Source organism: Pristiophorus japonicus, chromosome 14 (genome assembly GCF_044704955.1).
Source record: "Pristiophorus japonicus isolate sPriJap1 chromosome 14, sPriJap1.hap1, whole genome shotgun sequence".
NCBI lineage: Eukaryota > Metazoa > Chordata > Chondrichthyes > Pristiophoridae > Pristiophorus > Pristiophorus japonicus.
In genome coordinates, this window is record NC_091990.1 from 1,834,198 (window position 1) to 1,860,688 (window position 26,491).

The 26,491-nt window shown below is 46.9% G+C and overlaps 1 protein-coding gene and 1 long non-coding RNA gene across 2 annotated transcripts in view; one reads left to right on the forward strand and one right to left on the reverse strand.

Moving 5' to 3' along the window:
* LOC139279262 (S-adenosylmethionine decarboxylase proenzyme-like) overlaps positions 1-8,615 on the reverse strand; it is a 104,872-nt gene extending 96,257 nt beyond the window's left edge. The window contains exons 1-2 of the mRNA XM_070898389.1: positions 8,413-8,615; positions 3,192-3,278 (exon numbers count right to left, since the gene is read on the reverse strand). Of these exons, the coding sequence (XP_070754490.1) occupies positions 3,192-3,278; positions 8,413-8,579 (254 nt within the window). The 5' untranslated portion in view covers positions 8,580-8,615. The remainder of the gene's footprint in view (positions 1-3,191; positions 3,279-8,412) is intronic.
* LOC139279263 (uncharacterized) overlaps positions 8,011-26,491 on the forward strand; it is a 32,848-nt gene continuing 14,367 nt past the window's right edge. Inside the window, exons 1-2 of the long non-coding RNA XR_011596433.1 lie at positions 8,011-8,028; positions 8,272-8,544. This is a non-coding gene — a long non-coding RNA (uncharacterized lncRNA). The remainder of the gene's footprint in view (positions 8,029-8,271; positions 8,545-26,491) is intronic.

Below are 26,491 nucleotides of genomic sequence, written 5' to 3' on the forward strand. Positions count from 1 at the left end.
TGGTTAAGTTTCGTAGAAAGACTCCACTGATTAAATTTATTTGAACTCGACAAAACTCTGAGGGGGGGAGACATGATATAGGCCGTCAAAATAATGAAAGGTAGAAATAAGTGAACAAGTTTGGACAATGAGCACAATGCTAGAGGACGCAAGTACAAAATTCCCAAGCCTTGAGCAAGGTTAGGAATTAGAAAAGCCTTTATCTTTCCACGGAATAGTAGATATCTGCGCTTCTCTAATTCTGCCCTCTTGAGCATCCCTGATTATAATTGCTCAACCATTGGTGGCCGTGCCTTCAGCTGCCTGGGTCCCAAGCTCTGGAACTCCCTCCCTAAACCTCTCTGCCTCTGTACCTCTCTTTCATCCCCGAAAACACTCTTTAAAACCTACCTCTTTGGCCAAGCTTTTGGTCATCTGCCCTAATTTCTCCTTATGAGGCTCGGTGTCAATGTTATTGTCTTATAACACTCCTGTCAAGTGCCTCAGGGTGTTTTACTATGTTAAAGGCGCTATATAAATACAAGTTGTTGAAATACTGTTAGAGAGCGTAGTTGATTCAAGATTCATTGGCGACTTCAAAAGTGAGCTTGTTCGATACATGTGCAGCAATTGAGCAAACTTAGATACACCTGTAGAACATTCTTAATGTATTATTCAGGGAGGCAAGGGATGGAACGTTGTATTCCTCATGCAGGGAATGGACAGGTGGTTGGGAAATCCAGAAGAAATAATCCACAGAGCCTCTGCATGCAATATGCATGTTGGGCCAATATGGATTTTTTATGTCCCTAATTTAATGCAGGTACGTGGTTATTTGAGGGAATCAGAAAAGCATTATTCTTGTTTTTTGTGCTATAGATATTTAATATGCCACCCTACATATTTAACGTCTAATGCGCTGTCACACAAGATTTTAGTTATAAAAATCAGTCAAGTATAAACAGAATATACAGCTGCAACGTCTCGAATCCAGCTGTCCGGAAACCATAATTGTCTGAAAACGGGATATTTTTGAGGCAGCCAAGATGGTGACATTGGGTGGCGAGGGACGAGGAAACTGGCAAAATATGATAAATGCAGCACCGGGGGGCTGCTTATTAAAGAAGCAGTAGCAGGACATTTGGAAAAGCACAATTCGGTCAGGCAGAGTCAGCATGGATTTATGAAGGGGAAGTCATGTTTGACAAATTTGCTGGAATTGTTTGAGGATGTAACGAACAGGGTGGATAAAGGGGAACCAGTGGTTGTGGTGTATTTGGACTTCCAGAAGGCATTTGTCAAGGTGCCACATAAAAGGTTACTGCACAAGATAAAAGTTCATGGGGTTCGGGGTAATGTATTAGTATGGATAGAGGATTGGCTAACTAACAGAGAACAGAGTGTTGGGATAAATGGTTCATTCTCGGGTTGGCAAACAGTGACTAGTGGGGTGCCGCAGGGATCAGTGCTGGGACCCCAACTATTTGGATGAAGGGACCGAGTGTAACGTAGCCAAGTTTGCTGACGATACAAAGATGGGAGAAAAAGCAATGTGTGAGGAGAACACAAAAAATCTGCAAAAGGACTTAGAAAGGCTAAGTGAGTGGGCAAAAATTTGGCAGATGGAGTATAATGTTGGAAAGTGTGAGATTATGCACTTTGGCAGAAAAAAAAATCGAAGAGCAAGTTATTATTTAAATGGAGATAAATTGCAAAGTGCTACAGTACAGCACGACCTGGGGGTCCTGGTGCATGAAACACAAAAGGTTAGTATGCAGGTCCAGTAAGTGATCAGGAAGGCCAATGGAATCTTGGCCTTTATTGCAAAGGGGATGGAGTATAAATGCAGGGAAGTCTTGCTACAGCTATACAGGGTATTAGAGAGGACACACTTATAATACTGTGTACAGTTTTGGTTTCCATATTTAAGAAAGGATATACTTGCTTTGGAGACAGTTCAGAGAAGGTTCACTCGGTTGATTCTGGAGATGAGGGGGTTGACTTATGAGGAAAGGTTGAGCAGGTTGGGCCTCTGCTCATTGGAATTCAGAAGAATGAGAGGTGATCTTATCGAAATGTATAAGATTATGAGGGGGCTTGACAAGGTGGATGCAGAGAGGATGTTCCCACTGATGGGGGAGACTAGAACTAGGGGGCATGGTCTTAGAATAAGGGGCCGTCCATTTAAAACTGAGATGAGGAGGAATTTCTTCTCTGAATGTTGTAAATCTGTGGAATTTGCTGCCTCAGAGAGCTGTGGAAGCCGGGACATTCAATAAATTTAAGACAGAGATAGACAGTTTCTTAAACGATAAGGGAATAAAGGGTTATGGGGAGCGGAAAGGGAAGTGGACCTGAGTCCATGATCAGATCAGTCATGATCGTATTAAATGGCGGAGCAGACTCGAGGGGCCGTATGGCCTACTCCTGCTCCTATTTCTTATGTTCTTATGAGAATAGGCGGGCGGTGAGGAGCGCCAACAGCGAGGTCCGAAATTCGGAAAAATCCGAAAATCAGCACTGTCTCCGTCCCGAGGTTGCTGGATTTCAGATGTTGTATCCGTATATTGAGCCTTTATTTCCTCCACAATTGCAGAATGCAGCCTTATTTCTAAAGCAGTTAGTGACTTCAGTTTTCAGGTTGCGAGTGGTATAAATGTGCCTTTCCTGTTACAGAGCTGCCTTGGGTGCACAGACAATTCCTGAAGCTAATACAACACCCTACATTCCTCCTGTGAACCTCACGGCAATCTGTTGCCATTATTCTTTCAGTTCTCATCATGACAGGAAGTTACAATGGCCTCTCGAGGCCAAAGAGGAGGTCAGGCAGTTCATTGTATTGCACAGACCCTCAATATCTCTGCTTCTGCCTGTTGCCAATTCTTCTGACTTTATATTGTAATTTAATGAATAGAGCAAGCAGCCTTCAAAAGCCCCCCGCATTCACACATGTCGGGACCTTGCCTATGAGGACTTTTTACACGTGTGGCCTTGAATGAGATATTTTGATTATAATGTCCACATAAGTTATTGAATTTTTTTATAACTTTGCCAAGATTGAAATATGTATCCTACAATTTTGAAACGGCCGCCCAACTTGTCTTTTCATCAATCACACTCGGAATAAGAACCGGAATAAGAACAGTCAAACAGCGGGTCCTTAAAACAGTCCGACAATCATATGTGTATCATGTCCCACAGCTGTCACTTACCTGAGCACGTAGGCATCTTGCCAGTCGGTCCTTGTCACACTGACAATCAAACAATGCACATTTTTCAGCAGCTTGTTCCATTCGAATCTATTTAATGCAAAAGATGGCAGCTGTTACTGACAAGAAAGCTTCAGTATCATTTCCACTGTGACTGCTGTCCAGTCTCAGTAACTGTTTTTACAGAAGACCAGAAAGGGCTTACTAACCTTGTTGAACGCTGTGTCTGTAGCGATGCCTTGTAACAAATGTACGAGATAATTATCGACAACAATGACATTCAGAAATGTGGTAGATCAAAAAAAAAACTGGAGTAAGGTTTGGATAATTCTGATTTCTGTTCCATTCCAAAAATAAAATGCTGCAAGTTGCCATCAGTTTACATTAGCTTATATCCTGATATGCAGTGAGTGAAAGGATATCATGTAATTTGCTCAACAACATCAAATGCATGTTCTTGTTCGGTTATGACATAGAATGACACATCGCATAGAAACATAGAAACATGGAAACATAGAAAATAGGTGCAGGAGTAGGCCATTCAGCCCTTCTAGCCTGCACCGCCATTCAATGAGTTCATGGCTGAATATGAAACTTCAGTACCCGCTTCCTGCTTTCTCGCCATAACCCTTGATCCCCGAGTAGTAAGGACTTCATCTAACTCCTTTTTGAATATATTTAGTGAATTGGCCTCAACTACTTTCTGTGGTAGAGAATTCCACAGGTTCACCACTCTCTGGGTGAAGAAGTTTCTCCTTATCTCGGTCCTAAATGGCTTACCCCTTATCCTCAGACTGTGACCCCTGGTTCTGGACTTGCCCAACATTGGGAACATTCTTCCTGCATCTAACCTGTCTAACCCCGTCAGAATTTTAAACATTTCTATGAGGTCCCCTCTCATTCTTCTGAACTCCAGTGAATACAAGCCCAGTTGATCCAGTCTTTCTTGATAGGTCAGTCCCACCATCGCGGGAATCAGTCTGGTGAATCTTCGCTGCACTCCCTCAATAGCAAGAATGTCCTTCCTCAAGTTAGGAGACCAAAACTGTACACAATACTCTAGTTTTGGCCTCACCAAGGCCCTGTACAACTGTAGCAACACCTCCCTGCCCCTGTACTCAAATCCCCTCGCTATGAAGGCCAACATGCCATTTGCTTTCTTAACCGCCTGCTGTACCTGCATGCCAACCTTCAATGACTGATGTACCATGACACCCAGGTCTCGTTGCACCTTCCCTTTTCCTAATCTGTCACCATTCAGATAATAGTCTGTCTCTCTGTTTTTACCACCAAAGTGGATAACCTCACATTTATCCACATTATACTTCATGCATTTGCCCACTCACCTAACCTATCTAAGTCACTCTGCATCCTCCTCGCAGCTCACACTGTCACCCAACTTAGTGTCATCCGCAAATTTGGAGATACTGCATTTAATCCCCTCGTCTAAATCATTAATGTACAGTGTAAACAGCTGGGGCCCCAGCACAGAACCTTGCGGTACCCCATTAGTCACTGCCTGCCATTCTGAAAAGTCCCCGTTTACTCCTACTCTTTGCTTCCTGTCTGACAACCAGTTCTCGATCCACGTCAGCACACTACCCCCAATCCCATGTGCTTTAACTTTGCACATTAAGCAGCAATGACCAAGGAGAAAGCTTCCCATTTCTCCAAATATTTGCAGTTGTAACCTGGCCAGGGTTCCTCAGGCTCCGGTCTGAATACGTTGGAACTCAACGGGGCAGCAGCCAGGCCTATGGGTAACCTGAACTGCAGGGATACCCTTGAAGCACATCTGCTTATCATTGGTATACACTGTAGGTGTGATTGGTCTGTTGTCACGGCAACTATGGGCTACCTTTTGATTTTCCCATCTACGTTGAATGTTTCCTAAAACAGCAAATACTTGATGAAGATAGGAGGCAACGATGGCTGTTTTTGTAAAGATGGATTCCATTTACACCAAAATTATTATTAGCCAGGCTTACTTGAATGTTTAATTATTTGTGGCTTCATTTAAAAAGTAGACGTTAAACATGTGGTTTGTGACGTACTGCATGATCTACTCCCACATTATTCATTCCCCCCTTGCCTCTCCTGAAGCCCTCCTGTGCGTCACTCCAGTGGCTATTCTTCATCCAGGAGCTCAACAAGGGAGCATGTTGTAACTGGCGGGGAACGAGGGGGCATAGCCCAATATCCACACGCTCAGCTTTTCCAGGTCCGCTCCATTGTAAAGTGATCAGGAATGGAAGCTTTACATAAGAACATGATCAACAGGAGCAGGAGTCGGCCATTTGGCCCCTCGAGCCTGCTCCGCCATTCAATGAGATCATGGCTGATCTGACCTTGGCCTCAACTCCACTTCCCCGCCCACTCCCCATAACTCTTGATTCCCTTATCGCTCAAACATCTGTCTATCTCCACCTCAAATTTATTCAATGACCCAGCCTCCACAGCTCCAGGGCAGAGAATTCCACAGATTCACAGCCCTCTGAGAGAAGAAATTCCTCCTTGTTTCCATTTTAAATGTATGACCCCTTATTCTGAAACTATGCCCCCTAGTTCTAGACTCCCCCCACGAGGGGAAACATCCTCTGGGCATCTACCCTGTCTAGCCCCCTCAGAATCTTTGCTACACGTTTTCCTCTCCCCATCACTGAGACCAATTGTAGTATAGGTTGAACTTCCCTTATCCGGAACTACCCCTCGACCAGATCGATTCCCGGCCACCGGGTGGCGCATGCGCAGAACTCCGACATGAACAAATTGAAGTCCTTCCTCGTTGCCGACTCCCGCAATCGCTGGCCTGACCCCGCGATCCACCGCCCCCCTCCCCCCGATCTCCCTGCCGCACTCCCAGCCCCAGGCCAGCCAGTCCCCATATCCCCTTACTTAGTACCTGTCCCATCCAATTTAACGTGACCACCCCTGGTCCGGAAAGTTCCCTTATCCAGAACAGGCCAGGTCCCGAGGATTCTGGATAAGGGAGGTTCAAACTGTACTTACTATTGCAACATTATTAACAATGTGTTCACATTTTAAAATTGACGCAGTATTGATAACATGGCAGACTTGAGCAAAAAAAATGGGAAGTCCAAAGAATCTCAAACCAAAAATATTTGACTTTGAAAAATATGTCTCAGATGCTGAGAGGTTGTTTCCACTGGCGGGAGACTCTAGAACTAGGGGATATTTTATTTGTATAAGGGGCCAGCCATTTAGGACTGAGATGAGGAGGAATTTCTTCACTCAGAGGGTGGTGAATCTTTGCAATTCTCTGCCCCAGAGGGCTGTGGATGCTGAATTGTTGAGTATATTCAAAGCTGAGATCGATAGATTTTTGGACTACAGGGGAATCCGGGGATATGGGGATAGTGCAGGAAAGTGGAGTTGAGGTCGATGATCAGCCATGATCTTATTGAATGGCGGAGCAGGTTCGAGGGGCCGTATGGCCAACTCCTGCTCCTCATTCTTATGTTCTTTTTAACCGTGCAGCATACTCAAATATTCACTGCTGGAAGATGGATAATTGGGAAACCTTCAAAATGATTCTGGTGAATTTGTAAAATAAAAATATTGCTGATGGTGTTGTAGATCAAGAGGGCGGTGACTGATGTTTAATGTTGAACATGCTTTCCCAGAATAGCTCTCTCAGCTTCGGTTAGGTTACCGTGCAGCCAATTCTACAGAGTCAGCCACAAACTGCATGTCACAACCACAACCTGAAATATGTCAGGCCCGGGGTAAACTGCTTCTGCAAATGTTCGCCGGGATAATGCGCCTTGTTCCTAATTATGACCAGTGCACAATATACTGATCGGAAATGGCCGACTGATAATCTGTGTTGCATTTTTAATGAGGCTGTTGTGGATTTGATATTAATATTAATGGTCACAGCTCCCACACACACAGATATTACCACAGACTGCTTGACATCACCCTTGATAGATGTAGTAATCCTGTTTGCTGCAATAGGTCGAGATGTGATCATACCAAATAATTTGCTTTTGACTAAATTTGGATATACATAGATTTGATTAAATGGATATTTCCATTTTCACACCGTTTAAAAAAAATCATGACATGGTCCGACTATACTGTGATTTTACTAATATACTGAAAACCTTTTTAAAAATGTTTACTAAAATCAGGGACTGCAATTTTTCCTTTAATCCTACAGCTCTCCTGAAAATGCAGGTACCAACCAGACTAATGACAGGCACTCCCACAAATGCACAGACTCAGAGGAGCTCACCTCCCGCACAGAGGTAACCTCAGAGCCCAGATAAATCACTGAGTGGGTGCAGGTGAGAATGCACAAATTGGGAGAGAGGGCCTGTGTCAAGTTATTTAAAGGAAATAAACACTGTCAACGCCAACCCAAACAGTCAGGAGATTGAGAGCATTTCCTCACTGTGACATTCGAACAATGTTGGCGAAGGGAATGAATTGTTTGGGTCAACAACAAACAAATCTCAGGAAACATGTCTCGGGGTCTGGAGCCAGTGGGTCAGTCCACACTACAGCTATGGGCACTGAGGCTTATTATCAGGACAATCAATGAAAGGCTTTCCTGTAAAATAAAAAGGGCTGGAAATAACCCAGAAATTGATTTTTTTTCTTGTCTGTGTGGGATTGGGATAGAGGAATACTTGAACACACTAATAAGCAAGGGGAAACTAAGTTTTGAGATCAGGCAGTCTGGAAGTATATTGCCTTTATTATAATGTCTCCTATTGAACGCCACCCAAAACTTTTTTCTTTTATCCATATTAATTTTCAGAAGAAAAGTGTGCATAGATATCTTCAAAGGAGGAATAATGTAATCCACAGCTATGTAAGTATTACAGGGGGCTTAGTGTTGTCTAAAGCTGTATAAATGCTAATGACTAATAATTCAAGTTTATTTTATTTACCTGCTGCAAGTGAGCTGCAATGGTTTATTGTAGGGGGCTACTGGATCTATGCATTAGTCCAAACATCATGTAACCCCCTCCCCAGTTGTTGGACCTCCAGCCCCTCCCCCCACAGCAGGCACATCTGGCTAACCAAGTGATTTTTTTCTCTCTCCATATTGCAGTGCGTTTATCCTATGTGCTTTATCCCAGTGCTCTGTGTGTGTGCGAGCATGTGGATATAATATGGATAGATATTCCCAAATGGAATCCTGCTGCCCTTCCCCTCTCGCTGCTCCGTTTGCCCAGATCGAGGTCAGTCGTACCTGGGAATAGTGCGAAGATCTCCCGATCCCTGACTTTCATTCTTCCTCGAAAACCACACCTCCAACAGCTTCTCGGTGCCTTCGAAAAAGTGAGCACCGTCTTCCATCGCGAATTGAATTCCAGGATGCCAGGTAATTTGTGTGTGTGTGTGTGTGTTCTGTCTCATAGAAAGGGTCCGCTAGCTGATGTCTCCTGCCATGCTGTGAGTTCAAAAGCAGTAAAGTGACAGCAGGGTGATTTTCAGTCCTGTGTATTTAAACTGCTTGCATTGGGCATGTCTTTGAAATGTACCCTGGGAATTGTAGTCCGCTGGCTGAGTTATCACGCCCAACCTGCCTTGACCCCTAAGGAACTACAGCTATGTCCTTGCATCAAAATAACCCTGTCTTTCTTTCTGTAAGTCCATCCATGAAATACTGAATGTAAAAACAAAAGTGTCAACTTATTCTCTGCCTTACTGCTCTACAACATTTATTTTCTTGGGCACCAGGGGATTTGACAAGCACATCACCCATCAGCTTGTTTTCAATGTGTTGTGGCCTCCCAAATCCGTGCCCGTCTTTCCCACAATTCCACATTTGAATCCCTCCAATCTGGTTTCTGCGCCTGCCATGGTACCGAAACAGCTCTCTGCAAATGACTCTGATATGACATCAACAATAACAACAACAACTTGTATTTATATAGAGCCTTTAACATAGTGAAATGTCCCAAGGCGCCTCACAGGAGTGTTATGAGATAAAAATTTGACACCAAGCCGCACAAGTAGAAATTAGCGCAGGTGACCAAAAGCTTGGTCAAAGAGGTAGGTTTTAAGTAGCGCCTTGAAAGGGGAAAGAGAGGTAGAGAGGTTTAGGGAGGGAGTTCCAGGGCTTGGGGCCCAGGCAACAGAAGGAACAGCCGCCAATGGTTAAGCGATTATAATCAGGGATGCTCAAGAGGGAAGAATTACAGGAGCGCAGATATCTCAGGGATGGGGGGGGGCGGGGGGGTTGGGGGAGATTACAGAGATGGGGAGGGGCGCGGGCATGGAGCGATTTGAAAATAACGATGAGAATTTTGAAATCGAGGTGTTGATTAATTGCAAGCCAATATAGGTCAGCGAGCACAGGGGTTGATGGGTGAGCGGGACTTGGTGTGAGTTAGGACAAGAGGCAGCCGAGTTTTGGATCATATCAAGTTTACGGAGGTTAGAATGTGGGAGGCCAGCTTAGAGTGCGTTGGAATAGTCAAGACTGGAGATAACAAAGGCATGGATGAGGGTTTCAGCAGCGGATGAGTTGAGGCAAGGGTGGAGACGGGCGATGTTACCGAGGTGGAAATAGTCAGTTTTAGTTATGCTGCAGATATGTGGTTGAAAGCTTATTTCAGGTCAAATATGACACCAAGGTTGCGAACAGTCTGGTTCAGCTTCAGAGACAAGTTGGGGAGAGGGATGGAGTCAGTGGCTGGGGAACGCAGTTTGTGGCGGGGACCAAAGACAATGGCTTCGGTCTTCTCAATATTCAATTGGAGAAAATTTCTGCTCATCCAGAACTGGATGTAGGACAAGCAGACTGACAATTTAGAGACCGTGGAGGGGTCGAGAGAAGTGGTAGGGACCTCCCCTATGTAAACATTCTTTGTGACTGTGACAAAGGCAACTATCACTCCTCATCCTTTTTGACTTGTTTGCAGCCTTTGACACGGCTGACCCCTCCATCCTCCTCCAACGCCTCTCCACCGTCGTCCAGCTGGGTGGGACTGCACTCGCCTGGTTCCATTCTTATCTATCTAATCACAGCCAGAAAATCACCTGTAACGGCTTCTCTTCCCACCCCCGCATCGTTACCTCTGGTGTCCCCCAAGGATCGATCTTTGGCCCCTCCTGTTTCTCATCTACATGTTGCCCCTTGGTGACATCATCCGAAATCACAGCGTCAGTTTCCACATGTACGCTGACCACACCCAGCTCTACCTCACCACCACTTCTCTCGACCCATCCACAGTCTCTAAATTGTCAGACTGCTTGTCCGACAACCAATACTGGATGAGCAGAAATTTTCTCCATTGAATATTGGAAAGACTGAAGCCATTGTTTCCGGCCTACGCCACAAACTCCGTTCCTTAGCCACTGACTCCATCCCTCTCCCCAACTCCTGTCTGAGACTCAACCAGACGGTTCGCAACCTTGCTGTCATATTTGACCCTGAAATGAGCTTCTGACCACATATCCACAGCATAACTAAGACCGCCTATTTCCACCTCCGTAACATCACCCGTCTCCGCCCCTGTCTCAGCTCATCTGCTGCTGAAGCCCTCATCCATACCTTTGTTACCCCTAGACTTGACTATTCCACAGCACTCCTGGCTGGCCTCCCACATTCTACCTTACGTAAACTAGAGGTGATCCAAAACTTGGCTGCCTGCATTCTAACTCGCATCAAGTCCTGCTCACCCATCACCCTTTGTGCTCGCTGACCTACATTGGCTTCTGGTTAAGCAAAGCCTCCATATCAAAATTCTCATCCTTGTTTTCAAATCCCTCCATGGCCTCACACCTCCCTATCTCTGTAATCTCCTTCAGCCCCACTATCCTCTGAGATATCTGAGTTCCTCTAATTCTGCCCTCTTGAGCATCCCCGATTATAATCGCTCCACCATCGGTGGCCGTGCCTTCTGTTGCCTGGGCCCCAAGCTCTGGAACTCCCTCCCTAAACCTCTCCGCCTCTCTACCTCTCTTTCCTCCTTCAAGACGCTCCTTAAAACCTCCCTCTTTGACCACACCTGCGTTAATTTCTCCTTATGTGGTTCAGTGTCAAATTTTTTATCTCATAATACCCCTGTGAAGCGTCTTGGGACATTTCACTACGTTAAAAGTGCTTTATAAATACAAGTTGTTGTTGCTTAACAGTCTCCAGCCCAGCTATTGAGATACCCACACAATTAGATGTTTCCTGATGTGGAGTGGGTACTTTCTCCCAGTGTCAGCATTGCCTCAGTGGGCAGCACTCTCTCTTGCCTCTGAGTCAGAAGGTTGTGGATTCAAGTCCCACTCCAGAGAGTTGAGCAGAAAATTTTAGGTTGACATTCCAGCGCAGTACTGAGGGAGTGCTGCACTGTTGGAGGTGCCGTCTTTTGGATGAGATGTTAAACCGTGGCTCCGGGTGGACATAAAAGATCCCATGGCACTAGTACACCGTGAGATCATTGACCACTAGGTGGTGAACTTGTGGGAGACGCTCCTAACCTGGACTTTCAGGTATAAAAGGGGAAGCTCCACCCACCTTCATCACTTCAGTGCTGGCTAATAAAGGTAACTGGTCACAGAGTGACCTCTCAAGTATGGGCCTCATGTGCATTTATACTGTATAGTAAGGACATATCATTGGCGACGAGAAACTGGGATTTAAACCACGCGAGCATGGCCACTAGCAGCACAGAAGAGAGGTACTGTGTTGGTGATGATTGGGATGACTTTATTGAGAGACTACAGCAAAGTTTTGTCACTAAGGAATGGTTGGGACAGGATTTGGCCGACAAACGCAGGGCTCATCTCCTGACGGTTTGTGGATCCAGGACGTACTCCCTGATGAGGACCTTCTAGCGCCAGAGAAGCCGGCGGACAAGACTTTTGAAGAGCTCAGTAAGTTGATCGGGGAACACCTTAAACCGGCGAGCAGCATGCACATGGTGAGACACCGGTTTTACACGCACCGGCGGCGAGAAGGGCAAAGCGTTCCAGACTTCGTGGCAGACCTCCGGCGACTGGCGAGCCTATGTAAGTTCCCAGATACATGCAGAGCGGAGATGCTGTGAGGCTTTTTTACTGAGGGCATCGGGCACGCTGGGGTTTTCAGGAAACTGATTGAGACCAAAGACTTGACCCTGGAAACGGCGGCTTTGATGACCCAGACATTTATCTCAGGGGAGGAAGAGACCAGACTGATGTTTAAATGCAGAAAATGGACTGGAAGTCAACATTGTTAACGTGGCACACAGTTCTCCAGGCAGACAGGGGCAATCGGACAAACCCGAGCATGTAGTCGAACCCAAAGGGGGAATTCAACAGAGACAATGGCTAGCTGAACGGCGATTCATGCCATCGCAAGGGAAAATGCGGCCAGTAATGGGGCCATTAACACCTGTTAATGGTGCGCTCAAGGACAGTTACAGAGACAGTCAGAGACGATCGACTGGTAATGGACCTTTTGTTTCCAACAACGGCTCATGTTGGAGGTGTGAAGGCAAACACACAGCCAGAGCTTGCAGGTATCAGCAATATATCTGCAGAAACTGCAATATCAGCGGTCACTTGGCACGTATGTGCAGGAAGCCTGCAGCCAGGTTGATGTATGAGGAGGACGGGGACGATGTAAGCCCTACGAGGCCAAATGGACACTGGGGGCACTCGCTGGAAGCTGAAGTTCAGCGAGTTCATGTGGAGCACATATACAGTACATACATTGATAATGCTGAAAGTGCTCCTCAATGGCATCCCAGTATCAATGGATCTAGACACGGGCCAGCCAGTCCCTGATGAGTATCAAACAGTTCGACAAGTTGTGGGCGTCCAAGGCAGGAGGCCAAAATTATTGCCAATTGACCCACAGCTACCGACATATACAAAGGAGATCATTCCGGTGCTAGGCAACACCACGGTAGTCATGACCCACAAAGATTTGGAGAACAGGTTGCCACTCTGGATTGTCCCGGGGGACGGTCCCGCACTGCTGGGGAGGAGTTGGCTTGCTGTCATGAACTGGAAATGGGGCGATGTCAATGCAATTTCTTCTGTGGAGCGAATATCATGCTCACAGGTCCTGGACAAATTTAACTCACTATTTCAACCCGGCATTGGCACTTACATGGGGGCCAAGGTAGTGATTCACATAAACCCGGACGCCAGACCAGTACACCACAAGGCCAGAGCGGTGCCGTACGTGATGCGGGAAAAGATAGAAGGCGAATTGGACTGCATGCTGAGGGAAGGCATTATCTCGCCAGTCGAATTCAGTGACTGGGCGAGCCCGATTGTGCCGGTGCTCAAGGCGGATGGGTCGGTCAGGATATGTGGTGATTTCAAGGCCACCATCAATCGGGTGTCACTCCAAGACCAATACCCGCTACCGAGAGCGGAGGACCTCTTTGTGACGCTATCCGGTGGCAAAGCTTTTTCAAAATTGGACCTGACCTCAGCTTACATGACCCAGGAACTGGCGAGTGAGTCGAAGAAGCTGACCACCATCACGACACACAAGGGGTTTGAGTACAACAGATGTCCGTTTGGGATTCGCTCGGCCGCCGCGATCTTTCAACGAAATATGGAAAGCCTCCTCAAATCGATTCCAGGGACGGGGGTTTTTCAGGACGACATCCTCACCACGGGTTGCGATACTGAAGAACACCTCCACAACCTGGAGAAGGTGCTACGCAGACTGGACCGGGTAGGTCTGCGACTGAAAAAGGTGAAGTGCGTCTTCCTAGCTCCAGAGGTAGAATTCCTGGGGATGAGGGTAGCAGCAGACGGGATCAGCCCTACTGCGTCCAAAACAGAAGTGATCCAGAAAGCACCCAGACCCCGTAACACGACGGAGCTGCGTTCGTTCCTGGGGCTCCTGAACTATTTTGGTAACTTTCTTCCCAAATTGAGCACGCTGCTAGAGCCGCTACACGTGCTCCTACGCAAAGGTCACGAATGGGTCTGGGGGGACAGTCAGGAAAGGGCTTTTAATAGAGCACGCAATTTGTTATGTTCCAACAATCTGTTAACGCTATATGACCCATGTAAGAAACTTGTGTTAACGTGTGATGCGTCGTCCTATGGGGTCAGATGTGTGTTGCAGCATGTCAATGCCAAGGGTCAGTTACAGCCGGTAGCTTATGCCTCCAGGAGTCTGTCCCAGGCAGAAAGGGGCTACGGGATGATAGAAAAGGAGGCGCTCGCATGTATATATGCTGTAAAAAAAAAATGCACCAGTACCTGTTTGGCAGAAAATTTGAGCTGGATACAGATCACAACCCCTGACGTCCCTTTTGGCTGACAACAAGGCCATAAATGCAAATGCGTTGGCCTGCATACAGAGGTGGGCACTCATGTTAGCCGTCTATGACTACACAATTCGGCACAGACCGGGCACTGAAAACTGCACTAATGCACTCAGCAGGTTCCCACTAACCGTGGGGGCAACCGAGCATGCTGCTGAGATGGTCATGGCTGTTGAAGCCTTCAAAAGCGAAGGCTCACCCGTGACAGCCTGTCAGATTAAAGTCTGGACAAATAGAGACCCGCTACTGTCTTTAGTCAAGAAATGTGTCCTGAATGGGGACTGGGCAGCCACATACGGGGCATGCCCTGAGGAATTTAAAACCTTTCACAGGCGCAAGGATGAACTCTCGATTCAGGCCGATTGCATACTATGGGGAAACCGAGTAGTCATGCCCCAGATGGGCAGAGAGATGTTCATCAGGGAACTCCACAATGAGCACCCGGGCATTGTCATGATGAAGGCAATTGCCAGGTCACATGTTTGATGGCCAGGGATAGATGCAGACTTGGAACTTTGTGTTCGCAGGTGCAACACGTGTGCCCAGCTAGGCAATGCACCCAGGGAAGCCCCCCTTAGCCCCTGGTCATAGCCCGCCAAGCCTTGGTCACGCATCCATGTGGACTACGCAGGTCCTTTCATGGGAAAAATGTTTTTGGTTGCAGTAGACGCCTACTCCAAATGCATCGAGTGTGACATTCTCAATTCAAGCACATCCTCTGCCACGGTAGAAAGTCAACGGGCAATGTTCGCTGCCCATGGTCTACCGGACATCTTGGTCAGCGACAATGGCCCGTGCTTTACAAGCACTGAATTCCAGGACTTCATGGCAGGCAATGGAATCAACCATGTCAGAACGGCACCGTTCAAGCTGGCCTCAAACGGCCAGGCAGAACGAGCAGTGCAGATAATCAAACAGGGGATGCTCAGAATCCAAGGGGGTTCCCTACAAAGCCGCTTATCACGCCTCCTGTTGGCCAATAGATCCTGACCACACTTGCTCACAGGGGTTCCACCCGCAGAGCTGCTAATAAAAAGGACGCTCAAAAGCAGGTTATCCCTTATACACCCCACCATGAAAGAAATTGTTGAGAGCAGACGCCAGCCACAATGTGACTACCATGACGGGAATGCGAGGGCGCGATGTATTGATGTAAATGACTCTGTTTTTGTCCTCAACCACACTGCAGGGCCTAAACGCCTCACAGGCACTGTGGTTGCCAAAGAGGGGAATAGGATTCTGGTCGTTAAACTTACCAATCGACAAATCTGCCGCAAACACGTGGATCAAACAAAAAGGAGGTTCAGCAACCCCATAGAAGAAGCAGAGGAAGAACACGATATAGAGTTCACTCCACCACAGGTGACCGAACACCGGAACCAAAGGGAGGAGAGCCCGGTCACTGTGGGCAGTCCGGACAGGCCTGAGGCACCGCAAACAGCAGACACTCAGGCCAGCGCCCAACTCAGATGCTCTACAAGGGAGCGTAAACCACCAGAGAGACTCAACCTGTGATCCCAATAAGACTTTGGGGGTGGAGCTGATGTCATGTATTTAACTGTCATTGCAACCCATGTATAAACTGATCTGAGAACACTGACCACTAGGTGGTGAACTTGTGGGAGACACTCCTAACCTGGACTTTCAGGTATAAAAGGGGAAACTCCACCCACCTTCATCACTTCAGTGCTGGGAAATAAAGGTAACTGGTCACAGAGTGACCTTCTCTCAAGTATGGGCCTCGTGTGCATTTATACTGTATAGTAAGGACATACCAAAAGGGACAAGTTCACAGATGTTTCAATGAAGGACCCGATGTTCCAGTCCTGAACTCCAGTTGAGGGGGTGGAAGATACCTGTCCGTGGATTTTTTTAACGTGGGGTGACCGTTGCACACCAGCCACCACACGGGCTCGACAGAGCTAGGTCTTGGTCCAGTGGCAAGAGTTAACCAGGACGACTGGAGACAAGCTCTGCTGCATGGACCCAGTGCTCACACATATCGCAGTGTGGGCTGGCCCATGCTGCCCCTGGGCCCTTGCCTCTTCTGGGCCCAATGCCCTCATTTGCCGCACCTCCGCAACGATCTCTCGCCGCTCCTCATTCACGACCTTCCCACTCCTCTGCTATACCAGGGACCTGTCGATATTCCTGCCCATGCTCCAAACCATGACATTGATCCTGATGACGTCGCCCACCTCGAAGCTGTTGCACAATTGGAGCAGCTCGCTCTGGAAGTTGTAGTGGTATGCTGCTCCAGCACTTATACTTCCTGATCTGGGGGCTCTGGAGCATCGTGGCCCTCCGCCCGGCGAGAGAACACCTCTGTACCATCCCTGTGATTCCCACATGTGCACTCCAGGCAGACAAGGACCCAACAGTGAGAACAGCATTTGTAAAATTCTCCCTGTAGTGTGCTGGGTGAGGGTCGGGGGAGCGAGGGCCAACTTGTAGCAAGTTCAGAGCAGGAAGAAAACGCCAAGCATTATGGTATGTATCGGAAAAACTCGCATGTTAGCCAAGTATCGAATGACGCCCTCTAGCTTCCAGTCCAAAAAACCTGAAAAATGTTTATGATTCACGTTTCAGCTGCCTCCTTCCATTTCCCCAGAGCACAAACATTACATTTTAATGCAAGTTGAGAGTTCCACGTGCATACGCCACTTGCTCACACTGGATGACCAAGAGCCTTAGAGAGGGGAACAGGAGATCCTTATTCCTGAGAGACATCAGCGAGAGACCATAATCGGGAGATAGTCGAGTGGGCGCCTGAGAGAGGGGAATGGGAGTGTGAGTTTGAGAGTGGGGAAGCAAGCAAGGAAGAGCCAGAGGAAAGGGAGTTTGGGAGCCATCGAGAACCCGACAGCTCTGGAGAGTTCAGCACAAACAGAGGAGGTGCACTGGGCCAGTAGATTGCACCTCACAAACCTGCGACCTCTACCACCTAGAAGGACAAGGGCAGCAGGCGCATGGGAACACCACCACCTCCACGTTCCCCTCCCAGTCACACACCATCCTGACTTGGAAATATATCGGCCGTTCCTTCATCGTTGCTGGGTCACAATCCTGGAACTCCCTCCCTAACAGCACTGTGGGAGCACCTTCACCACACGGACTGCAGCGGTTCAAGAAGGCGGCTCACCACCACCTTCTCAAGGGGCAATGAGGAATGGGCAATAAATGCCGGCCTTGCCAGCGACGTCCACATCCCAGGAACAAAAAAAAGCTGCAGTGCCTTTGGCGAAGTATAGTTAAGAAAGAAAGACTTGCATTTATATAGTGCTTTTCACGACCACCGGACGTCTCAAAACGCTTTACAGTCAATGAAGTACTTTTGGAGTGCAGTCACTGTTGTAATGTGGGAAACACGGCAGCCAATTTACGCACAGCAAGCTCCCACACACAGCAATGTGATGATGACCAGATAATCTGTTTTAGTGATGTTGATTGAGGGATAAATATTGGCCCCAGGACACTGGGGATAAGTCCCCTGCTCTTCTTCAAAACAGTGCCATGGGATCTTTCACATCCACCTGAGAGAGCAGACAGGGCCTCGGTTTAACGTCTCATCCAAAAGACACACCTCTGACAGTGTAGCACTCCCTCAGCACTGCACTGGGAGTGTCAGCCTGGATTTATGTGCTCAAGTTCCTGGAGTGGGACTTGAACCCTCAAATTTCTGATTCCGAGGCGAGGGTGCTGCCCCCTGAGCCACAGCTGACACTGCAAGTATCATCCACACAGTGACTCATGTGCAAGATGACATGCTCTCAGCCCTCAGACACCTGCCTGAATCTCGTGTGTTATATTCGAGTATATACAGTATCTTTCCAGTCCTGATTAAAATGCTTCTGTGTGAAGCTTCTCTGCCAGCAACAAAACAACACGAACCACACACAGAAAGGGACCGTGATAGTAAATGGCTATTTGGCCTTCTCAAAACGATGAGTAAATGTTCTCTCCAGTGCTCCGCGATGGGTTTGTGCTGCTGACACACAGCAACACGTACTTCAGAAGATATTCATTCTGGTGGAGTGGAATTTATATTATTCAGCAATGCTTCGATTCAAAGGGTCGTGAAGAAGCACATAATCAGGCTTAAATAAGCTTTTAATTGTCAAGTAATTATACTTTTGCAATCTTACTGTGACAGTGAATTTTTACTTGATTTGAAGCATAATTTTTCCCAGATCTCGTCGGATTTGCTAAAATTATGAAATTTTTAAAACTTTTCTGAGAAGCTGATTTTTGTCCGAAGGTGTTCTGAGTGCACTTGTAAACATACAACAACAACTTGTATTCACATAGCACCTTCAATGTAGTGAAATGTTCCAAGGCGCTTCACCGGAGTGTTGTGAGATTAAAAAAATTGACACTGAGCTGCATAAGTAGAAATTAGCGCAGGTGACCACAAGCTTGGTCAAAGAGGTTGTGTCACAACTCTCAGCCATATGTCTCTCTGTCTCTATGCACTGGAGCACAATGTTCACAGTGGAATGGTTCACCCAAGAGAAACGGAGGTAGGCAAATTTGGCAATTGGATTTTTGGAGTTAGTTCAGCATTATACAACAACAACTACTTGTATTTATTTTGCGCCTTTAACATCCCAAGGGTTGACGGTGGATAGGCAATGGCAAACATTTAAAGATCACATGGATGAAATTCAACAATTGTACATAGCTGTCTGGAGTAAAAATAAAACGGGGAAGGTGGCTCAACCGTGGCGAACGAGGGAAATGAGGAATAGTGTTAAATCCAAGGAAGAGGCATATAAATTGGCCAGAAAAAGCAGCAAACCTGAGGACTGGGAGATATTTAGAATTCAGCAGAGGAGGACAAAGGGTCTAACATAGAAACATAGAAACATAGAAAATAGGTGCAGGAGTAGGCCATTCGGCCCTTCTAGCCTGCACCGCCATTCAATGAGTTCATGGCTGAACATGAAACTTCAGTACCCCCTTCCTGCTTTCTCGCCATACCCCTTGATCCCCCGAGTAGTAAGGACTTCATCTAACTCCCTTTTGAATATATTTAGTGAATTGGCCTCAACTACTTTCTGTGGTAGAGAATTCCACAGGTTCACCACTCTCTGGGTGAAGAAGTTTCTCCTCATCTCGGTCCTAAATGGCTTACCCCTTATCCTCAGACTGTGACCCCTGGTTCTGGACTTCCCCAACATTGGGAACATTCTTTCTGCATCTAACCTGTCTAAACCCGTCAGAATTTTAAACGTTTCTATGAGATCCCCTCTCATTCTTCTGAACTCCAGTGAATACAAGCCCAGTTGATCCAATCTTTCTTGATAGGTCAGTCCCGCCATCCCGGGAATCAGTCTGGTGAACCTTCGCTGCACTCCCTCAATAGCAAGAATGTCCTTCCTCAAGTTAGGAGACCAAAACTGTACACAATACTCCAGGTGTGGCCTCACCAAGGCCCTGTACAACTGTAGCAACACCTCCCTGCCCCTGTATTCAAATCCCCTCGCTATGAAGGCCAACATGCCATTTGCTTTCTTAACCGCCTGCTGTACCTGCATGCCAACCTTCAATGACTGATGTACCATGACACCCAGGTCTCGTTGCACCTTCCCTTTTCCTAATCTGTCACCATTCAGATAATAGTCTGTCTCTCTGTTTTTACCACCAAAGTGGATAACCTCACATTTATCCACATTATACTTCATCTGCCATGCATTTGCCCACTCACCTAACCTATCCAAGTCACTCTGCAGCCTAATAGCATCCTCCTCGCAGCTCACACTGCCACCCAACTTAGTATCATCTGCAAATTTGGAGATACTGCATTTAATCCCCTCGTCTAAATCATTAATGTACAATGTAAACAGCTGGGGCCCCAGCACAGAACCTTGCGGCACTCCACTAGTCACTGCCTGCCATTCTGAAAAGTACCCGTTTACTCCTACTCTTTGCTTCCTGTCTGACAACCAGTTCTCAATCCACATCAGCACACTACCCCCAATCCCATGTGCTTTAACTTTGCACATTAATCTCTTGTGTGGGACCTTGTCGAAAGCCTTCTGAAAGTCCAAATATACCACATCAACTGGTTCTCCTTTGTCCACTTTACTGGAAACATCCTCAAAAAATTCCAGAAGATTTGTCAAGCATGATTTCCCTTTCACAAATCCATGCTGACTTGGACCTATCATGTCACCATTTTCCAGATGCACTGCTATGACATCCTTAATAATTGATTCCATCATTTTACCCACTACTGAGGTCAGGCTGACCGGTCTATAATTCCCTGTTTTCTCTCTCCCTCCTTTTTTAAAAAGTGGGGTTACATTGGCTACCCTCCACTCCATAGGAACTGATCCAGAGTCAATGGAATGTTGGAAAATGACTGTCAATGCATCCGCTATTTCCAAGGCCACCTCCTTAAGTACTCTAGGATGCAATCCATCAGGCCCTGGGGATTTATCGGCCTTCAATCCCATCAATTTCCCCAACACAATTTCCCGACTAATAAAGATTTCCCTCAGTTCCCCCTCCTTACTAGACCCTCTGACCCCTTTTGTATCCGGAAGGTTGTTTGTATCCTCCTTAGTGAATACCGAACCAAAGTACTTGTTCAATTGGTCCGCCATTTCTTTGTTCCCCGTTATGACTTCCCCTGATTCTGACTGCAGTGGACCTACGTTTGTCTTCACCAACCTTTTTCTCTTTACATACCTATAGAAACTTTTGCAATCCGCCTTAATGTTCCCTGCAAGCTTCTTCTCGTACTCCATTTTCCCTGTCCTAATCAAACCCTTTGTCCTCCTCTGCTGAGTTCTAAATTTCTCCCAGTCCCCAGGTTCGCTGCTATTTCTGGCCAATTTGTATGCCACTTCCTTGGCTTTAATACTATCCCTGATTTCCCTAGATAGCCACGGTTGAGCCACCTTTCCCTTTTTATTTTTACGCCAGACAGGAATGTACAATTGTTGTACTTCATCCATGCGGTCTCTAAATGTCTGCCATTGCCCATCCACAGTCAACCCCCTAAGTATCATTCGCCAATCTATCCTAGCCAATTCACGCCTCATACCTTCAAAGTTACCCTTCTTTAAGTTCTGGACCATGGTCTCTGAAATTACTGTTTCATTCTCCATCCTAATGCAGAATTCCACCATATTATGGTCACTCTTCCCCAAGGGGCCTCGCACAATGAGATTGCTAATTAATCCTCTCTCATTACACAACACCCAGTCTAAGATGGCCTCCCCCCTAGTTGGTTCCTCAACATATTGGTCTAGAAAACCATCCCTTATGCACTCCAGGAAATCCTCCTCCACCGTATTGCTTCCAGTTTGGCTAGCCCAATCTATGTGCATATTAAAGTCACCCATTATAACTGCTACACCTTTATTGCATGCACCCCTAATTTCCTGTTTAATGCCCTCCCCAACATCCCTATTACTGTTTGGAGGTCTGTACACAACTCCTACTAACGATTTTTGCCCTTTGGTGTTCTGCAGCTCTACCCATATAGATTCCACATCATCCAAGCTAATGTCTTTCCTAACTATTGCATTAATCTCCTCTTTAACCAGCAATGCTACCCCACCTCCTTTTCCTTTTATTCTATCCTTCCTGAATGTTGAATACCCCTGAATGTTGAGTTCCCAGCCCTGATCATCCTGGAGCCACGTCTCCGTAATCCCAATCACATCATATTTGTTAACATCTATTTGCACAATTAATTCATCCACCTTATTGCGGATACTCCTTGCATTAAGACACAAAGCCTTCAGGCTTGTTTTATTAACACCCTTTGTCCTTTTAGAATTTTGCTGTACAGTGGCCCTTTTTGTTTTTTGCCTTGGGTTTCTCTGCCCTCCACTTTTCCTCATCTCCTTTCTGTCTTTTGCTTTTGTCTCCTTTTTGTTTCCCTCTGTCTCCCTGCATTGGTTCCCATCCCCCTGCCATATTAGTTTAAATCCTCCCCAACAGCACTAGCAAACACTCCCCCTAGGACATTGGTTCCAGTCCTGCCCAGGTGCAGACCGTCCGGTTTGTACTGGTCCCACCTCCCCCAGAACCGGTCCCAATGCCCCAGGAATTTGAATCCCTCCCTGCTGCACCACTGCTCAAGCCACGTATTCATCTGCGCTATCCTGCGATTCCTACTCTGACTATCACGTGGCACTGGTAGCAATCCCGAGATTACTACTTTTGAGGTCCTACTTTTTAATTTAGCTCCTAGCTCCTTAAATTCGTTTCGTAGGACCTCATCCCTTTTTTTGCCTATGTCGTTGGTACCAATGTGCACCACGACAACTGGCTGTTCTCCCTCCCATTTCAGAATGTCCTGCACCCGCTCCGAGACATCCTTGACCCTTGCACCAGGGAGGCAACATACCATCCTGGAGTCTCGGTTGCGGCCGCAGAAACGCCTATCTATTCCCCTCACAATTGAATCCCCTATCACTATTGCTCTCCCACTCTTTTTCTTGCCCTCCTGTGCAGCAGAGCCAGCCACGGTGCCATGAACTTGGCTGCTGCTGCCCTCCCCTGATGAGTCATTCCCCTCAACAGTACCCAAAGCGGTGTATCTGTTTTGCAGGGGGATGACCACAGGGGACCCCTGCACTACCTTCCTTGCACTACTCTTCCTGCTGGTCTTCCATTCCCTATCTGGCTGTGGACCCTTTCCCTGCGGTAAGACCAACTCACTACACGTGATACTCACGTCATTCTCAGCATCGTGGATGCTCCAGAGTGAATCCACTTTCAGCTCCAACTCCGCAACGCGGGCCGTCAGGAGCTGGAGGTGGACACACTTCCCGCACACGTAGTCGTCAGGGACACCGGAAGCGTCCCTGAGTTCCCACATGGTACAGGAGGAGCATAACACCCGACCGAGCTCTCCTGCCATGTCTTAACCCTTAGATACACTTAAACTGGTAATAACAATGTTAAAAGTTACTGACCAATATAAGAAGAAAAAGAAAAACTACTCACCAATCACCAGCCAATCACTTACCCCCTAGGCTGTGACGTCACCTTTGTATCTTTGCCTTCTCCCTGTAGCAGCACCGGCACGCCTCTCGCCGACCCCGGACTCGGTCTAATTAGGAGGGGGGAAATAGAGTATGAGAGGAAGCTTGCTGGGAACATAAAAATTGACTGCAAAAGCTTCGATAGATATGTGAAGAGAAAAAGATTAGTGAAGACCAATGTAGGTCCTTTGCAGTCAGAATCAGGTGAATTTATAATGGGAAGCAAAGAAATGGCAGACCAGTTAAACAATTACTTTGGATCTGTCTTCACTAAAAAGAAACAAATAACATAACCTTACGGAGGGTCTAGCGAAAAGGAGGATCTGAAGGAATTCCTTCTTAGTCAGGAAATTGTGTTAGGGAAATTGATGGGATTGAAGGCCGATAAATCCCAGGGCCTGATAGGCTGCATCCCAGAGTACTTGAGGAAGTGGCCATAGAAATAGTGGATGCATTGGTCATCATTTTCCAACATTCTATTGAGTCTGGATCAGTTCCTCTGGACTGGAGGGTAGCTAATGTAACACCACTTTTTAAAAAGGGAGGGAGAGAGAAAACAAGGGGAATTATAGACCGGTTAGCCCAACATCAGTCGTGGGGAAAATGTTGGAATCAATTATTAAAGATGAAATAGCAGCACATTTGGAAAGCAGTGACAGGATTGGTCCAAGTCAGGATGGATTTATGAAAGGGAAATCATGCTTGACAAATCTTCTAGAATTTTTTGAGGATGTAACTAGTTTGAGTGGACAAGGGAGAACCAGTGGATGTTGTATATTTAGACTTTCAAAAGTCTTTTGACAAGGTCCCACACAAGAGATTAGTGTGAAAAATTAAAGCATAAGATATTGGGGGTAATGTACTGATGTGGATAGAAAACTAGTTGGCAGACAGGAAGCAGAGAGTCGGAATAAACGGGTCCTCTTCAGAATGGCAGGCAGTGACCAGTGGGGTGCCGCAGGGTTCAGTGTTGGGACCCCAGCTATTTACAATATACATTAATGATTTCGTCGAAGGAATTGAGTGTAATATCTCCAAGTTTGCAGATAACACTAAGTTGGGTGGCGGTGTGAGCTGTGAGGAGGACGCTAAGAAGCTGCAGGGTGACTTGGACAGGTTAGGTGTGTGGGCAAATGCATGGCAGATGCAGTATAATGTGAATAAATGTAAGGTTATCCACTTTGGTGGCAAAAACACGAAGGCAGAATATTATCTGAATAGTGACAGATTAGGAAAAGGGGAGGTGCAACGAGACCTGGATGTCATGGTACATCAGTCATTGAAGGTTGGTATGCAGGTACAGCAGGCGGTGAAGAAGGCAAATGGCAGGTTGGTCTTCATAGCTAGAGGATTTGAGTATAGGAGCAGGGAGGTCTTACTGCAGTTGTACAGGGCCTTGGTGAGGCCACACCTAGAATATTGTGTTCAGTTTTGGTCTCCTCATCTGAGGAAGGACGTTTTGCTATTGAGGGAGTGCAGCGAAGGTTCACCAGACTGATTCCCTGGATGGCAGGACTGACATATGAGGAAAAACTGGATCAACTGGGCTTGTATCCACTGGAGTTTAGAAGAATGAGAGGGGATCTTATAGAAACATATAAAATTCTCACGGGATTGGACAGGTTAGAGACAGGAAGAATGTTCCCGTTGTTGGGGAGTTCCAGAACCAGGGGTCACAGTCTAAGAATAAGCCATTTAGGACTGAGATGAGGAGAAACTTCTTCACTCAGAGAATTGTGAATCTGTGGAATTCTCTACCGCAGAAAGTTGTTGAGGCCAGTTCGTTAAATATATTCAAAAGGGAGTTAGATATGGCCCTTATTGTAAAGTCCTGTCCCTGCAGTACAGATTCACACGAGGTACATGCTGAAGTCAAGGTCGCTCAGGACCTGCACCTTTATTACACAGCTCTCGAATGCCACACTTGCCTGAGACCTGTCCTTATGTACCTGTCTGGGACAGGTATCCAGTGTCTCCTGCAAGTGCACCCCTGGTGGTAAGGTAAGCTTGTGGTTACTGGTCATCTCTAGTTACAGTTATGTACAGTAGTGTGAGATACATGACATCACCCTCCCCCAAGGTCTTACTGTCTTTATACGTTCAGTCTCTCAGGTGGTCTATGCTCTCGCATGGAGCGTCTTAGTTGTGGTTCAGTTGTTTGCCTTGGTGCCTGTTTTTCTTTCGGTGTGATTGCTGGTATCTCGCCTGGCTGTATGTTTCGTTCAGTATGATTGTGGGTGTCTCGCCTGTGCTGTCTGTTGGGATTGCCCTTTCCTCAGGTTGTTCCCTCTGTCTGTCCACCAGGTGTGGTGTGAGTTCCACATTGTAGTCTGCCTCTGGTTTCAGCAGTGTTGGTAAATCTACTTTTGACTTGGTCTACATGCCTCTGGCAGGTTTGGCCATTGTCCATTTGTACAACCAGTAGCCTGTTTCCTTCCTTGCCTATTACTGTCCCTGCAAGCCATTTGGGACCCCTGCCATAGTTTAGCACAAACACTTTGTCCCTGATCTCATTCCACCTCCCCCTCGAATTTCGGTCATTGTACTCAGTTAGCTTACGGCGCTTTGCCTCAACGATTTCATGTATGTCTGGGAGGATTAATGAGAGCCTTGTCTTCAAGGTCCATTTCACCAATAGTTGCGCGGGAGGATCCCCAGTCAGTGAATGCGGATGAGATCTGTATGCCAGCAGCAGTCGCAACAGGCGGCCCTGCAGCGTGGGACCTTGGATTTTGAGCGTGCCTTGTTTAATGATTTGCACTGCTCACTCCGCCTGGCCGTTGGAGGCCGGCTTGAACGGTGCCGTCCTAACGTGATTTATGCCGTGGTCACTCATAAAATCTTGAAATTCTGCGCTGGTGAAGCAGGGACCATTATCATTGACCAATATGTCAGGAATGCCATGCGTTGCAAACATGGTTCTAAGGCTCTCCACAGTGGAGGTGATGCTCGAGTTTAAAATGGTGCATTCGATCCACTTTGAAAATGCATCTACAACTACGAGGAACATTTTGCCCATGAATGGGTCCGCATAGTCTACGTGCAC